Raw genomic sequence first — 16,754 nt, 5'->3', positions numbered from 1 at the left:
CGCAATAGGCGGTCGTTTTATCGACCCCTAAATATCGCTCATTATGCAGGAGTGACGAAATCGCTGTCCGAGAATTTCGTGTCTGCACTGGTTTTGAGGACGTTTTTAAAAATGTTGATTTATTTCTTTCATGCAATTCCGAGTTTAGATCATTGCCACAGCTTGTGAACAACGTTAGTGCGTCAATTCACTACAACGTCCTCCTGAGACTAGAATGAAACTTGGTTACACAGTGACTTTCGAAGTCTGTTTTTATCGCTGACTGGTATGTTAGCAGTGTGAAGGACCCGATTTTCTTTTTCTTTACCGGATGTTGTTACACTACAGGAGCAGCATCTCCGTCAACTAGGGCGAAGTAACCATCTCTAACCATTTTATGGCATGGCTGAAAAAGCTTTTGTTGCCTTGAACCCAAAGACAAAAATGCAGCATAGTGTTGCTATAGTTGACATTCTTGTGAATTCTGATTTAGTTTCGTGGAATCGAAACGCCCTCATTCTTTGCTTCTGATCGCCATTGATGACACAGTGTCCCATTTCACATCAGGGTCACTTTCCTGTAATGCTTATGGCAAGACCCCGAATTAACTACAATTATACCGTTTGATATACATTAAACGTAATATCCACGAAGAAAATTTTATTTAATCTATTTATAGTTACTTTTGAGAAAAGTAGAAAACAATGCATACTGTTATGGAAGGGGTTTGACATGCAGCTGAATAAGACACTACCCAATTTAAGGATCTTGCTGGAGTAGAACATTCTTTTATATATATATATATATATCTTGCAGGCAGCGGCCCAGTTCTCCCAGCCTTCCTCAGTAAAAAGGGTGGCGTCGTATACATTTCTCGGAGTACATGCCCTATGGCATCTGAAACCCTGTGAAAATATCGGCCTCCACACGAAGTAAGTGCCGCAGTCTTACGTCATGAATTAAAATTACAGGTGCCGTTCTTACATCCTGCAAAGTGCACATTATGTTAGGACCTCTTAACTGGAATTCTGACGCTAACGGGCATTAGCCGACACATATGGAATAAAATATTATGTTGTTATGCACCGCCCAGGGTACGGCATGTACTACACCGCTGTGCTAATATGTTCAAAGTGAATGAGTAAACTCACGTAAAATCTGTGACACAGACACTCGGGAAATTCATTGGCTGGCTGAGGTACTGTCATGCAAACACTGATATCAATTAGGCTTAAATCATATCTACCGCTTATCGCTACTTTTGCGAATATATGCATTTTGAGCATCTTAATCATAATGCACAGGATCATCAAAAATAAAATGTTTAAAGCGAAATTTCTGCGAACATGCCAAAATAATTTTTTAAAATTTATCTTCAACTGAATGAATTTATTTTTTCGAATCTTTGATTTTTAAAAGCCGTGTGAGGGATGCCCGTAATTTAATTTAAGACAAGTTTAGTGCATCTCTTGGGATGAGCTAGAACGTTTGCAGCATACTGCATCAATAAAATGGGGGTGCCTAATCTTGGCGTCAAGCTACACATCGATGATGTAAAGATATGAGGTAGAAGCTTATCTACAAAATCAAGCAGTTGAGTGCAGGCGTACGCTTACCACGCACTGAAATATGAGATTGCCCTTCGGTCATTCACTGTAGACCTATTTCTTGCACTTCATTGTGATTCCTTGCAGAAGTTACAGAATAACAAACGGTTAAAAGCTTTGGAGGCCGTTGGACAGTTCACAATACTAATAATGCACCAGTGTGGGAGAAAAATAATTGGAGATACTTTTGCAAAGATCTGTCTGGCGAGAATCCTTGGTAAAAGTACTACGTGGGTTATGTAAAACAGAAGCGGTGTTTTCGTTCCTTTAGGTGAGCCACGAGTTTAGGGTTATTGTTGATAATACTATACCATGAATGCGTCTGATCTCTGCATGGCAGATGCTGTAAAATGGAGAACATGAAATGTTTTTGTTAACCTCATGAGTAACTTTTTTCTTAGCTGCATTCCTTAGCGTTGATTATGCCTGCCCCGCAGAAAGGATTTTGTAATATTCTGTACCGCAAGTTTTCTTTCTTTGTAATTGCTTCAAGCTTTTATTTTCAAACAAAGTTGACACGAATGCAGTCAACTAAATCATTCCAGGCTCTCAATATTATTCATTCATTTTTATTACAGAAAGCTGAATAAAAATAGAGTGCTTCTTGAAAAAGAAAACGCGTTGTTATGGTATCCACCTGCAGAAACAAAATCAATGGAAGACTCAACTACAATTGACGTCTACGTAATGCGAATCTTTGTGGGAATTGTTGCAGTGGGCGAAGGCCTATGCGGGTCTGGCTCGTGCGACCGAAGATGCGTTTTGCCGTTAGCTCAACGCATAGTGTTTCAAGGCGCCAAGAAGTGACAGCACTAATTGCGTTTAGCATACTTGAAGGCTCCTTTTACAGAACTAGCTAAGCCAGGACGATGCTCGTCCTCGTCTGTTTCTCCATCTGATGCGCTATTGACACAAAGAGCTCGTTGAAAAAGGAGATCCTTGCAGAATGCTTCGCATGCGTGCGATCAACTTACACTCACTGCGCATGATCTGCCAGCGAGACATCAAGCGTCACGTCAGTAAGAACACGAGTGTGCGGCCTATGATGCACGGCAGCTTCTCAAAAGCCATATTGATCTCTAGAATTATTTCGCGGTTACACGCACTTTCTCCCGCGGCAGAAAGCTTTTATTTTATTTCAAGGGGAGGTGATGCACGATAACTATCCAAACCACGGTTCCTTTCTTTTTTTAGTTCGCGCCATTTTGCTGGGCAAAAAAATTGCGCTAAGAACGCTAGATGGATGACCAAGCCTCGTTTTACTCAGAGAGCAATGCTTTGAATTAGCCCTTTACCTCTCCATTTGCAGAATGTCCTAAATTTGCCCATTTTTATTGCAGCAAATTTTTTAACACAATTTTCCAGATTCGACAAAAACTAGTGGTGACGATGGCCGAAGCAATAGAAAGCATCAAAGAATATGTTCAATCACCAAAAAAGAACAAGAACACGAATGCAAGGCGACAGCAGAGCTCAAGCGCGCGGCTTGTCCCAGGGAAACAATGCGCAAAGTGTAATCTGGACAAGCGCGACTCGGCTTTTGCAACATCGGTACTGCAAACTGCGGCGAGTGCAGCTGATGCTTGCTAGTATAAAGGTTAGAATGCGGCATTCCAAACAGAGTACCACTATCGTTGCTTGAATACTATTTTGGCAGAACACTTACGATACCACGTAGTCTTTTGCATCCTGTCCCATGGCCTGTACACTAAGCATCCCACGATATAATACTCTCATGTAAGACGCGCTTGTCGGATGTTAGTAAGAGGGTTACCATAGGTTCCCCAGAAAGAAAAAGGAAACAAAGAACCAAGTGATGGTTAGCGATTTGTTCGTAAATCGCCACTGCACTTCAACTGTTTATTTGCGGACCAATAAGCAGATTAATTAACGTACTAGGTATATGTGCTTACGTTTTGACGCGTTTCGAATTACATTAAAAATATTACTAAACGTCATCGCCGCTGGGAGGTTGGTCTTATATTTTTTTTTTTTGAGGGCATCGCAATTATCAAATTGTGTTTCATTTCTTTTTAAATCCGGCGTTGCATTGAATTTGGAATTGAGCGTGTGACTTTCACTTCTGTAAATTGTTGATTAAGTAGCTGCTACAAGAATGATCAACAATTTCCAATGGCAACTAATACCATACTCTCCTGCTCGTTTATAGGTCTGTCTTCTCACCGGACATGATTGTCCTGCTTGGACATTTTTCGTACCAAGAGAACAAGTTCAAAGGATTCGCCTACACATGCTATGTATTTGTGCCCAATCTGCTTAATATAAACGTGACTCTGTTGTCTGTCAGCAACAGGCCTGCCCACTACTATCATACACTCGTAAGTACATAGCATGAAACACCTACCAATTGCAGAGAATGTTGGCGCAAAATAAAAGTGCGCGGAAACCACCGACCATAATTAGCAATGTTAGGCAATACCCTAAAGAAATATACTTGGCTATAGAAAAAACGCTCTTCATTTTTGTTGCAATGAGCATATCAAGCTGGCGTTTCTTATTAATTTAATACATGCTAGTGAATAGTGGCGGTGTTCCCAAACAGCGGTTGCGCTATATTCTTTCGCCAGAGCGAATTGCCACCAATCAATATGTGGTCAGGAAAGGTGGCCAGCCGAAGGCATAGAGCCGCTACGCATGCCAAGCTTTGTAAGTGAGGTCCCTGAGCCGTGGACGGGCACGCCGTTAGTGATACTATAACGGATTCTACATTTAGGCAAGGTAGTGTTTTGACAAAAACTGCGCGAGTGGCAGCGTGGAAGCCGACGGCTATTCTCCTTTCTTGTCACCGCCCCAGAGGACGGTGGCAGAACTGCAGTGCTGTCCTTCCTGAATGCTCCATGGGATCATCAAAGGTAGAGATCATCATGGTAGAGCGCCTACCCCGGAACCGCGATGGTCCCGCGCTCGAGTCCCGGACCAGGACGAATTTTTCTTAAGCTACGACGATCTTATTTCGAGCATCCCGTACGGGTTTCCTTTGTAGCAATTGCTACGTATGAGTGGATCCCTGATTTTCCCTTTATTAGTTATTCTTTCCACCTTGAGGGTTTCCGCAAAAGAATTACATCAAAGCCATTCAGATAATCGAAATCTCTCGCTCACAGCATCCCTGTCGGAAGGATCTTTGATACAACTAATGAGCGAATGAACGAGTGGGTGGGTGAAAAAAAACGAACGAACGAGAAAAAGGAGACGAACAAACGTTCGCCTTGCGGAGTTCCGACCACCAACCTTCAATCAAACACAAAAATGGCTCGAAGAGCCAAAGAAATAGTATGCATTCAAACCGAGGCAACAAAAGTTTCCCTTAAATAAGTACGCTGAGGATATGGCGGGAATGTTGGCGCAAAGACTCAGGCAACGCAACTGCCGTTTCCGAGCTGGAACAAAACTTTGGTCGCTATAGGAGTCTTGGAACACTCGCTCGACGAGAACCGCCGTAAGTGGTAATGCAGCCAGCGCACATAGATAGTGCTGGATATGAGGCGGAAGGAAAACCGTCGTTCTTTGGAAACATAAAGGTGCTCTGGACCATCTCTGGGGCTTGGTGCAAAAATAGATTTTGCTGATAGAACACCCTGCGCTGAGTATACCAGCCAAATTGTGCACTCTGCCGTGGCACCTGGCGCTCACAACGGGAGCACGAAATCACTTTTTTTTTCTAAAACGGCTTCTCTTAAGCAGAAGCCTCTCCTCACACTTTTTGGGCTCTTATATATTGTCACATAACAGATTCCGATACTCGGCTGCTGTTGACCAAAAGCGGCTGCCATTCAAGAACCTTTTTTGGATCAGTGCGCTTCTTCGTATTGTTCCTATGTCATTTAATAACTCGACGGAACTCGACAGCTTTAAGGACCCCATGTCGCGAAAAATGCGGCACCGGCGTCCCTCGTCCCGCGTCTAGCGTCGCACGTCGTTCCCCCTGAAAGATTTTCGAACCAGCCATACCCATGCTCTCCATTCGGAGCAAGGAAGCTGCTGAAATGACTGAATTGCTCAAGCAAAAATACGTATAAAAATTGTAAAGTACGAGGTACACATTTTACTATGCGAGAAACTGTAATTATGTTATGCCAAAACTCGTAGAAACCCGATTGCTGGACAGGCCACAGCGTCCGCCATTTCCGCGCGCCAGTGCGTGAGTATTTCGGGGGCCACAGAGCGGCGCGCCTGGTTCCTAGCAACACACCCAGATGGCGCTCGCCTCCGCCGCATTGCGGCAAACGTCAGATGCTGTGTTTCTACCAGAAAGCCCACCTTCGTGCACAGCGCTCGCGGCCAGCGTTTCCGGGTAAACGTTACTGTTGCATCCGCTCCAGAGTCTGGGAAGCGTGCGAAGCAGTCAGGGATCTTTGAATGCTATCGCGTTCTCCCTTTAAGAGGAAGCTTTAGCTCGGGCCCAACTCCGACGCGGCCTATTCAAATACATGTAAAACGCAAAAACATTTTTATGAGATAACCCCTGGACCAATTTTAATGAAACGTGTTGCATTTGAAAGACAAAGTTAAATTCTAGTGACTGTTGGAAGCGGAATTTCTATTTAGGGCTTGAATTTTCTTAAAACGATTTTCAAATATTTGACCGTTTGAAAAGAATAGAAGCACGAAGTTTACAAATTCATAGCTCTGCATCAAGAAATGATATCGCGGTTCTTTAAAAGGCATCCATTAGATCATTCAAAGCGGATGAATTCAATATGTCATTTTACATCTTACGTGAATTTTTTACGTTGGTTACAAGGGTTTTGCAAAAGTATTATTTCCCTATTACTAAATTTTTTTATATTCATGTGTAACATATCAATTTTGTCCGCTTTAGATGTACTATTAGATGCAATTCACAGAATTGTATTATCATTTTTCGTTGTTGAGTTACAGTGTTGTAAACTTGATAGTTTCGTTTTTGGAGAACTTTCGAGTTCTGCCAATTTTTAATAAAAAATTGAAGTCTTAACTCAAAAATTCGAAACCAACAGTCGCTAGATTTTAAGTTTTTCTTTTAAATGCAAGAAACTTCGTCAACTTTGGTGCAGTGGATGCCGAGAAAAACGAATTCTCGTTTTACATGTATTTGGATAGGAGCACCCGAGCTAAAGCTTCCTCTTAATGGCGAAGCTTAAGCGTCCACAACCATTTTGACGCCCCTAATAAGAAATTAAAAATAAGCGATAACCTGCGTTTCGACTTTCAGTTAGAAATATGTAGTTGCGGAAGACATGGATTATCGTCTGCTCACGTTCGGCCAGGACCGCCCGCTGAGTGGCTAAACTTCTACCAGACTGCTTATCGGTGCCGTAGACGCCGGTCTCTTTCGTGTATATCGGTTTTGAATACTCAACTAGCCTCGAACCACAGCGAACCTAAAGGTAGACCACACGTACGCTTGCCGGGGCGCGCTCACGCCTTGTAGCCCCGGGTGAGACGCCGTGACAGACGTCGCTTTGTATTGAGTGATTGATAGCGCTTCAGAGCGGTTAGGCTTGTGCAGCAGCAGCGCGAGGGCGCACACGATCCCTGTCGTGCCCATAACGAACTTGCTAAGTTTGCACGTGGCTGCCTCTGCTGCGTAGCGTAGATAACTCGGTCGCCACGGCGTATCGCGACTAGCCTGATGGCACTGCACAGTTCTGCTTGCTGAGGAAAACGGCGCTGTCTGATTGGTCTCTGCGGCTGACGTGGCTCCAGGCGTGCGGCGAGCCTGCCCTAGCGCCATCATCTGACTGGAACAGGTCGTCTGCTTCCGGAACTGTACACCTTCTAGGCAAGGTCAGAATCGTAGCTCGTTGCGAGAGAACGTAACGATGACATTTCGTTCGAGTGTCGGAAATTGCGCGCTTGCCGTGGAGTTAAGTGCGAAAGTGTATCTCCTACTTCTCCGTCGCCACAAGAAAGACGCGTGTCGCTATATAGTACACTGTAGCTTAGCAACCGGAAGAGAGGCCGCGAACTCCACCGTAAGTAGAGGAGCGCACCGTGTCGGTTTCGACCGGCGGTGGCGTGGTAGTCGTTTCTGGTCTTCAGCGGCGACGCACGGCACACCATTTTTGATTTGGCGGCGGTGGCGCCGCCGGCATGGAAACGGGCACCAAAAATTTTCAAAATTCGCGAAATTATTTTAAGCTAAACTGCTTTAAATTCTGGGCGTTTCATACTGAAGGTAGAGAGGACCCAATAGAGATGTGTTGAAAGTTGGAGAAATACAAAACGTTTAGAATTGTTTTAGCCAATATATTTAAAAAAAATTGGCCACAGATTCAAACGTGTTCATGTTGGGTGTGTTTGTGTATTTCTTCCTCCATAGATATGCGGAACCTTGCTTGTTTTTTGGGTCGTAGTCACAACTGTTTGTATTTTGCTGTGCCTGAGTTGATATAAGACATTTTTTCATTGAGCTAAGAGTCAGCGAATCCGTACAGAATAGATAATTCAGCACCAGCGCAAGTGACACTCTCTAGATATATTAACCTTGCTTCCGCTTGTTGACATTGAGACTGCATTTATACAATAGGCTTTACGTAAACAAAATAAAGACCTCTTCTGTGAGCAGCTTTTGCTGGGTTCATTCTTTAAGCTGTTAACCACTCAGCTGATGGGATAACACCCACTGCCGACAGGACACTAAGTGAAAGCACTTGTTCTCTATATTTCTACGGAACAGTATTTGAGATGACGAAGAGGCGAGCAGTGTCAAGACGACGGTGACGAGTAGAGGCTAGCGCGGGATGTTGCCTCTTGGCGAAGTGCGGCGTATTTCTTTGTAAATATACTTGCATATCACTTTTTTTTCTGCGTCTTCCTACGTAACATATCTGATGGAGGGGGATGTTCGCTGTACCTCGTCCCAGAGCTTCGCAGTGGACGGTACGTCGAGCCTTCCTTCGTGGCTCCCGGCGACGACCACTCGACTCAGCCGGCTCCGACACCTGCTGCCACTTCGACGACCTACATCGCTCTCCCCGCTCCCCGTGATCCTGGCATATTCTCGGGCAAAGATTGGGAAGACGTCGAGGATTGTATCAGCCTGTACGAACACGTCAGCCGCAATAACCGGTGGGACCCTACTATCATGCTCGTCAACGTAGTCTTTTGCCTCGGTGGCACATCTCGAGTTTGGTTTCGGACGCCCGAAGATGAGCTCACCGGTTGGAATTCGCTTAAGCTAAAGCTTCGAGACTTGTTCTGCAACACCTACGGTCACCAACTTGTCGAGCAGAAAGCGTTATCCGGCCGTGTGCAGACGTCAACAGAGCCCTACGTCACGTACATTCAGGACGTCTTGGCTCTGTGCCGCAAAGCTGACGCACACATGACCGAGTCAGACAAGATTTCCCACTTCCTCAAAGGCATTGTCGATGACGCCTTCAACTTCCACGTTTTCAACAACGTGGCGACGGCGGATGCAGTTATAAAAAAGTGCCGCCGCCTGGAACTCGCTAAAAGCCGACGTATCGACCAGCAGTGTGCCCGTCTGCCCAACAACCCCGCGGCACCTTCCTATGCCGACGCTCCTAATCCCAACAACACTGGCGATGTTACCAGGATCGTCCTGCTTCGGATCGAGGCCGCTTATCCGTCTGCCTTCGACTCCAGCTCCTTCAACGCACCTGCTGGGTATGATGCTGTAGAAACCAAATTTGCTCAATTTCTCCACTCGTTATCACCAAGTTGAATGAAAGAAGTACGGATTCGTAGAAATACAGGCAGTACTCGGATGCAAAATTATTTCCACAAAGCAAGAATTATTTTTCAACGTTCACGTCGAATCTGTTTTACAGTTCAGTGCAGCTACCGCTCAGTTGCATTGAATGTTTTCAAAACGAATGTTACAAAGAAATAGTATCACGCACTAGACATTCAGAAATGTGTTTCTAAATTTTTTTTACCTGTAGACATGTCGAAAAACACCTTGGAATGCAACGTATGACGTGCAAGCGCATGAGTGCTGTAGCACACACGGCGCTATCGGGCCTCGGTGCGCCAGCACGCTTACAGTGTCCGCATCGCTAATAGTATTCAAGGCAGGGCTCCCGCAGCCGCACCGTATGCAGCAGCCACCGGAACGGGTGGCACATTTGTAAACATTTGCCTAATATGTAAGTTACCTGGCATGGTGTCAGCGCGCGCAGGCAAACATGAACACTTCACACTCGATGACTGCGGACACTCCCTGTCAAAACGCTGGCCTGAGTAATCGCGGCAGAAGTAGAGAGCAAAGTGACCTTCGTGCTGTCTGTTGTTTCAACACAAACTGAGCGGCGAGAACGCGGCGCACGCAAAGCTTCTAGCCGTCGGCCCGTATAGACTGTGCCACCAAAGCAGGTCGCTGTGAAGATGAAGCCCGGGCGGCCGTGGGACAATATGGTGGCACCGACGCCGCGCATTTTGTTTCTCCCGGTGCCCACCACGGTGGCGCCACAGCACAATACAAAAGGCAGATTGGAGAGATAGCTGGCAGAGGTCTTCGTCCTGTATTGCACATGTATATATATATATATATATATATATATATATATATATATATATATATATATATATATATATATATATAGAAGTGCGCCGTGCAGAGCGCCACAGCCGTGTCGTAGTTCTTTGCTATAAATGGTGGAGGTTTGCTGGGTCTCCTGTCATCCTGGAATTGCGCAGCCGGACTCTCCCTGCCGTCATGAGACCACCGCAAGCGCCACGAGCTTACCACCACCTGCTCCCCAGTCCTCCGTATGCCCCGGCACACTCGGTCAGCGGGACCCTCCCATCTTCAGCGTCACTGACGACCACGACGTTGATGACTGGCTCTCATCATACGAACGCGTCAGTCTGAACAACAAATGGGATGACATCACGAAACTGACCACCGTCCATTTTTACCTCACCGGAATTGCCCACTTGTGGTTTCGGAACCACGAAAGCGAAGTCCCAAGCTGGACGGTGTTCAAAACAAAGTTCAGCGAGGTCTTCGGCCGCCCTGCTGTTCAAAAGCTTCGTGCCGAACAGCGCTTGCAGTCGCGCTCTCAGCAGCCCGGTGAGACCTTTACCAGCTACATCGAAGATGTCATCGATCTCTGTAAGCGCGTCGATGCATCCATGACTCAGGGCAATAAAATCAAGCATATAATGAAGTGTATCGACGAGGACGCATTTCAGATGCTCATTTCAGAGAGCCCCTCTACTGTTGCACAAGTTATTGAACTGTGCCAAAGCTATGACGAGCTCCGCCGTCAACGCATCCTCACTCGCCGTCCTGTTCTCCATCACGAATCGTCGTCCGGCTTGACCTCCCCTATTCAAGATTCCACCCTCCTCTCGCAGATCAAGGCTTTCATCCGGGAAGAAGCAGCTCGCCAGCTCTCCCTCACCTCCAACCCGCCGGACTCAAGCTCGTCCCTTAGTCCGACCCTACGACATGTTATAGAAGAGCAAGTGTCCGAAGTCCTTCCTCTGGAACGGGCGCCTCAACTCACCGCCTCATTGACTTACGCCGACGCCGTCGCACGACCACGACCGCCGACCTACCGGGCTCCGCCCCTGATGCCTAGCCCTGTTTTTACTCCCACGCCGCCACGACCTCCAGCCCATCGAGTAATTAATCCCTGGCGCACACCGGACAATCGGCCCATCTGCTATTCGTGCGGTATTCCCGGGCACGTTGCACGCCTGTGCCGCCGCCGTCCACTTCATCCACGTGACGACCCATGCACAGTCGCGTACGACCATCCTTTGTCTTACGCTCCAGACCGCGATTTACTCCTTCCCCGCCCAAGCCTTCGCCCAGTTTTCGACCGCCGTTCTCCTTCTTCTCGTCGTCGCTCGCTCTCCCCGATGCGTCGACGTCCCTCTACCGCTGACACGGAAAACGGCGCAGTTCAGTGGCGCCAGTGGCGCAGTTCCCGAGCCAAGAACTGCGTCATCGTCACAACGCTCAAGCCCTCTTCTTTCGCCGCCCAACGTTATTGATGTCGCTGTTGAAGGTGTCTCTGTGCTTGCCCTCATTGACATAGCAGCCGCCATATCTGTAATTGCCGAAAAACTATGCCGCTCAATACGAAAAGTCACGACGTCTTTATTCGGTCCTTTACTCCGCACCGCCACAGCACAGCACGTCCAGCCGGTGGCTGCGTGCACCGCCAGACTTGAAATTCAAGGAGTGGTCTACACAGTCGAGTTCGTCGTTCTTCTCCACTGTTCCCACGATATTATTTTAGGTTGGGACTTTCTCTCCCGTCACCAAGCTGTTATTGATTGCTCCCGTGCAGAAGTCGCCTTCTCTTCGCTTGGCAATGCCATATCTGATGAAGTTTCGCTTTCCTGAACCAAGTTGTCCCTCACTGACGACATCGATATACCTCCGCACGCATCCGTTCTGGCAGCTGTCTCCTGTTCCGTTGCCTCCGACTCTACAGTACTCTTCACGCCTTCGACTGCTTTCGTTCACCGCCACCTCTCATCACTCCCAACTGCGCTGCTTAGCCTTCAAGCTGGTGCTACTCACCTTCCTATACACAACCACTTCCCATTCTCGATTGCGTTGCTTCGCGGTGAATCTCTCGGCACTGTGGAGCCTTACAACACCATTACCACGTCGGAACTTCCTGTTGGATCGTCAGAGGCCAACACCCTCTACTGTAGTCCCGCACCTGCCGCATCGCCTCAAGATGTTTTCAGCCACGTCATCGACAACGGCTTAAGCCCCACGCAACGCCTTGACCTTCTCCGTCTCCTCGAGAAATTTCGCCCTGCTTTTGACAGTCATAGCACTTCTCTGGGCCGAACGACGACTGTATGTCACCGTATTGACACCGGTTCTCACTCACCGCTACGGCAGCAACCCTACTGCGTCTCGTCGACAGAACGACGCGTCATTGATGAGCAAGTAGGTGACATGCTAAAGCGTGGTGTCATTGAACCGTCCGACAGCCCATGGGCATCGCCAGTTGTTTTAGTTAAAAAGAAGGATGGCTCGATCCGCTTTTGCGTGGATTACCGCCGCCTAAATAAAATAACCCGAAAGGATGTTTATCCATTGCCGCGGATCGACGACGCCCTGGACAGCTTACAAGGTGCAGAGTTCTTTTCCTCCCTCGATCTACGCTCTGGGTATTGGCAGGTGCCTATGGCTGCAGAAGATAAGCCTGAAACTGCTTTCATCACACCAGATGGTTTATACGAATTTCGTGTAATGCCATTCTGACTTTGCAATGCGCCCGAGACTTTTGAGCGGATGATGGACACTATTCTTCGAGGCCTCAAATGGAACACGTGCTAGTGTTACTTGGATGATGTAGTAGTGTTCGCACCAGATTTTCCTACTCACCTTCATCGCTTGGAGCAGGTTTTACGCTGTCTCAGTGACGCTGGCCTCCAACTAAATCCGAAAAAAATGTCACTTTGGGGCACGCAAGCTGACAACTCTCGGACATGTCGTGTCGAAGGACGGCGTTCTCCCTGATGCCGCTAAGCTGCGTGCTGTTAAAGAATTCCCGAGGCCAACGTCTCCAAAGACTTGCGCACTTTCATTGGCCTCTGCTCGTACTTCCGCCGCTTTATTCGAAATTTCGCTTCGATTATGGCACCTCTGACAACGCGTCTTCGGGGAGACCCCAATCTTTCCGCGTGGTCTCCGACTTGTGATGATGCCTTCGTAACGCTACGTCGCCTGCTCACAACACCACCGATACTGCGCCATTTCGATCCAGCTGTTCCCACGGAAATCCATACGGATGCTAGCGGTGTTGGTCTTGGCACTGTGCTCGCCCAGAAAAAGCCCGGCTGCCAAGAATATGTTGTTGCGTGCGCGAGCCGCACTCTGACGAAAGCTGAAGCGAACTATTCCGTCACGGAAAAAGAATGTCTCGCGATCATCTGGGCCATCACAAAATTTCGCCCATGGTTGTCGTCTCTCAAGGATCCCTGCGGCCGCCTAGCCCGGTGGGCACTGAGGCTCCAAGAGTACGATATCCGGGTTGTCTACCGCTTAGGCAAGAAGCACGCCGATGCCGATGCTCTTTCGCGCTCGCCTGTCCACGCCAACGTTGTCAGTATGTCCGTCCTTGACGACCCACTTCCATTCACTTCTGTCGACATGGCTTTGGAGCCGCGCAAGGACTCCTGGATTTCATCTTTGATAGATTACATCTCCAATTCACCTACACGCCCACCATCCCGAGCGTTACGCCGACAAGCTTCACACTTCGCCATCCGCGACGGAATTGTCTATCGCCGTAACTACAGTTCCGACGGCCGCAAATGGCTGCTTGTAATACCCCGGCAGCTCCGCACTGATGTATGCGCCGCTTTCCACACCGGCCCTCAGTGCGCACACGCTGGTCTCTTCAAGATCTACACCAGACTACGTCATAGGTTTTATTGACGTGGTATGCACACATTTGTGCAAAAGTACATTCGCTCTGGCACAGATTGTCAACGCCGGAAGGCTGATCCTTGCCGCCCTTCTGGACCAATGCAACCTTTCCCGTGCTCTTCGCGACCCTTTGACCGGGTTTGGATAGACCTCTACGGGCCTCTGTCATACACAGCTGCTGGCAATCGCTGGGTCATTGTAGCTGTTGACCACCTCACGAGGTATGCAGAAACGGCCGCTCTGCCAGCCGAGACGGCTCGCGACGTTGTTTCCTTCCTCCTTCAACGCTTCGTCCTACGTCACGGCGCTCCCCGCGAACTCCTGAGCGACCGTGGCCGCGTCTTTCTCGCCGATGTCATTCAAGAACTTCTCGCTGAATGCCGCATTATTCATCGCTGTACCACTGCATATCACCCGCAAACAAACGGATTTACAGAACGCTTTAACCGAACACTCGGCGACATGCTTTCGATGTATGTCGCCTCCAACCACACCAACTGGGAACTCATCCTTCCATATGTCACGTACGCCTACAACACGGCACCCCAGTCAACGACGGGCTTTTCTCCCTTGTTTCTTCTATATGGCCGCGAACCATCATTTCCCATTCCTTAGCGTCCCGACTTATCAGAGGGTACACCTGTTTCCGAAGCCGCCCGGTATGCAGAAGATTGTCGGCAACTAGCTCGCTCCCTTACAACGCAAGAACAAACCCTACAGAAATTTTGTCATGACGACGGGCGCCCCCACCACCAGTTTTTGCCTGACGCTCTCGTTTGATTGTGGGTGCCTCCTACTTCTACACCAGGTGTCTCCTCCAAGTTTGTATCCCGATACCATGGGCCCTACCGGGTTCTACAGCAAACTTTTCCGGTGAACTACGTCATCGAACCTCTGAAGCCCCCTACAGACCTGCGTCGCCGAGGCCGCGAAACTGTGCACGTAGATCGGCTCAAGCCGTATCACGAGCCCTTCGTCCTCACGACGCCTTAGGCCTCCTGTGCGGCTCCGTCTTCAGCGAGGGGGGAAGTTGTAAGGAAGAAGTGCGCCGTGCAGAGCGCCGCAGCCGGATCGCCAATGCTACTGAAGTGGGGCTCGGGCTAGACGCCGTTGCTGGTGTGACTGGCTAAGCCTACGCTGTTGCGTCTGCTTGTCCGCGTCCATCATGTCGTCCACAGCCGTGTCGTAGTTCTTTGCCATAATATATATATATATATATATATATATATATATATATATATATATATATATATATATATATATATATATATATATAGCAGCATATTGTGTCAGTGAGTGTGTGTATGTTTGTGCTTGTTTCAAGGAGGTAATTATTTGGATCATGTGTTTAATGAACTAATACAACTGCAGGCGCATCTAAAAAAGGCAAAAGTTAAGATTTAATTTCGAAGCATCGTGATCATCAAGCCCCATCAAGCCTTCATCGTCCGCCGTTCATCAAAAGTACCGTTTCAAGTACCGTGAGCTCTATTTATACAACCTCTCTGTAAATGTGAAGAAAACAATATGAGCGTACGTAGCCTATGAATACTAATACGCATTCATTCAGTGGTGACTACAACGATGAGTGTGAGAAAAAAAAACGCTGGAACAATGCAGCCAGTGGCATGTAGGCGCGAGAGTTCAAGGGTCACTTTAGAACACGCGAATGGTAGCTGCTGTGAGAAGAGGGTTTCTGTTGTTGTTTGTTGGAATATACTACAAATTTTGCGGGCCCACAAAGAGAAGCAATACACCCCCACTTTGTTATTTCACACCCATACTGTAATCCCCACCAACCTATGAGCTCCCAGTGGCCATCTAGGCCGCTCCAGGCCCGGGCATCCCAGTCGCCGAATTCCAAATGAAGTTATCTCGCTCGCTAACTTTCTTATCCGTACGCGATGAATGTGATAGCACTGCGACCACCGCGCGATGGTTAGACATTATGGCAAGACATAAGGTTGGGGGTTGGACTCCAACCAAAGAGCGAGCCTTTAACTCCCCGCAGAGGTTGTGGGTTCAGTGCCTTAATGAACTCTACCTTAATTCACTGCGCCTGGACACCAATTGTCCTAGGGTCGATGACAACTAAAGGTCGTGGGTTATAGTACCTTCATTAATTATATCCTAATTAACTGTACCTTAATGAACTTCGTCTTAACACCAAATGTCATGGGTTCGTCTCCCACCAAAGGTGATTGGTTTCGGTGTATTAAATCTATTGTAATCTGCTGTGCCGTACTTAACCTAGCTATATCCAACACCTTACGTCGTGAGTTCGGCTACCACCTATGGTCGTGGGTGCGAGTGGATTACCTCTGTATTCTATAACTGTGGCTTCATTAACATCGCTCTTGTTAGCCCCAACGGTTCTGGCTTTGATTTCCTCTAAAGGTCGACATTCGTAGCCTTAATTATCACCAAGGTTCGTGGCTTCAACTCCCCCCAAGGTTGAGGGTTCGTTGCCTTTTTGGACTATCATTTGTCACGCCGAGAAGGTAGGATTTTCCGCCTCATGACCCTTTAATAATTTCGCATTATAAAGAATTAAGAAACCTCAAAGTTAGCAGACACATATGAAGTTACAAGCTGGTGGATGAAGGAGGCGCCATTGTATTTATAAATACCAAGGCACACCTAAACGAAGCCGATCGCCAGCTAGAGAACACCCTGTTTTCGAAACGGGTAGACATAGCTGACACTTCCGCATTTAAAGAAGAAGCTCGGAGGACCCTCAGTAAGCTTCTAAAAGAAAACAGGATCCGTGATGCCATTGCCAAATCCCT

At 47.7% G+C, this 16,754-nt stretch overlaps 1 protein-coding gene and 1 long non-coding RNA gene across 5 annotated transcripts in view; one reads left to right on the top strand and one right to left on the bottom strand.

The window, feature by feature from the left end:
* The window catches only part of LOC140219834 (uncharacterized), an 83,830-nt gene that overhangs the window by 3,028 nt on the left and 64,048 nt on the right, over positions 1-16,754 (bottom strand). The gene's annotated exons all lie outside the window — the stretch shown is intronic.
* Positions 1-16,754, top strand: part of LOC129386733 (uncharacterized) — a 91,049-nt gene that overhangs the window by 35,157 nt on the left and 39,138 nt on the right. For all 4 annotated transcript variants that reach the window (XM_072289793.1, XM_055074896.2, XM_055074897.2 and 1 more), the window contains exons 9-10: positions 796-911; positions 3,757-3,925. In XM_072289793.1, the coding sequence (XP_072145894.1) occupies positions 796-911; positions 3,757-3,925 (285 nt within the window). The remainder of the gene's footprint in view (positions 1-795; positions 912-3,756; positions 3,926-16,754) is intronic.

The sequence above is a fragment of the Dermacentor andersoni genome, chromosome 8, assembly GCF_023375885.2.
Source record: "Dermacentor andersoni chromosome 8, qqDerAnde1_hic_scaffold, whole genome shotgun sequence".
Lineage (NCBI taxonomy): Eukaryota > Metazoa > Arthropoda > Arachnida > Ixodida > Ixodidae > Dermacentor > Dermacentor andersoni.
This window is presented reverse-complemented; position numbering and strand designations above follow the sequence as displayed.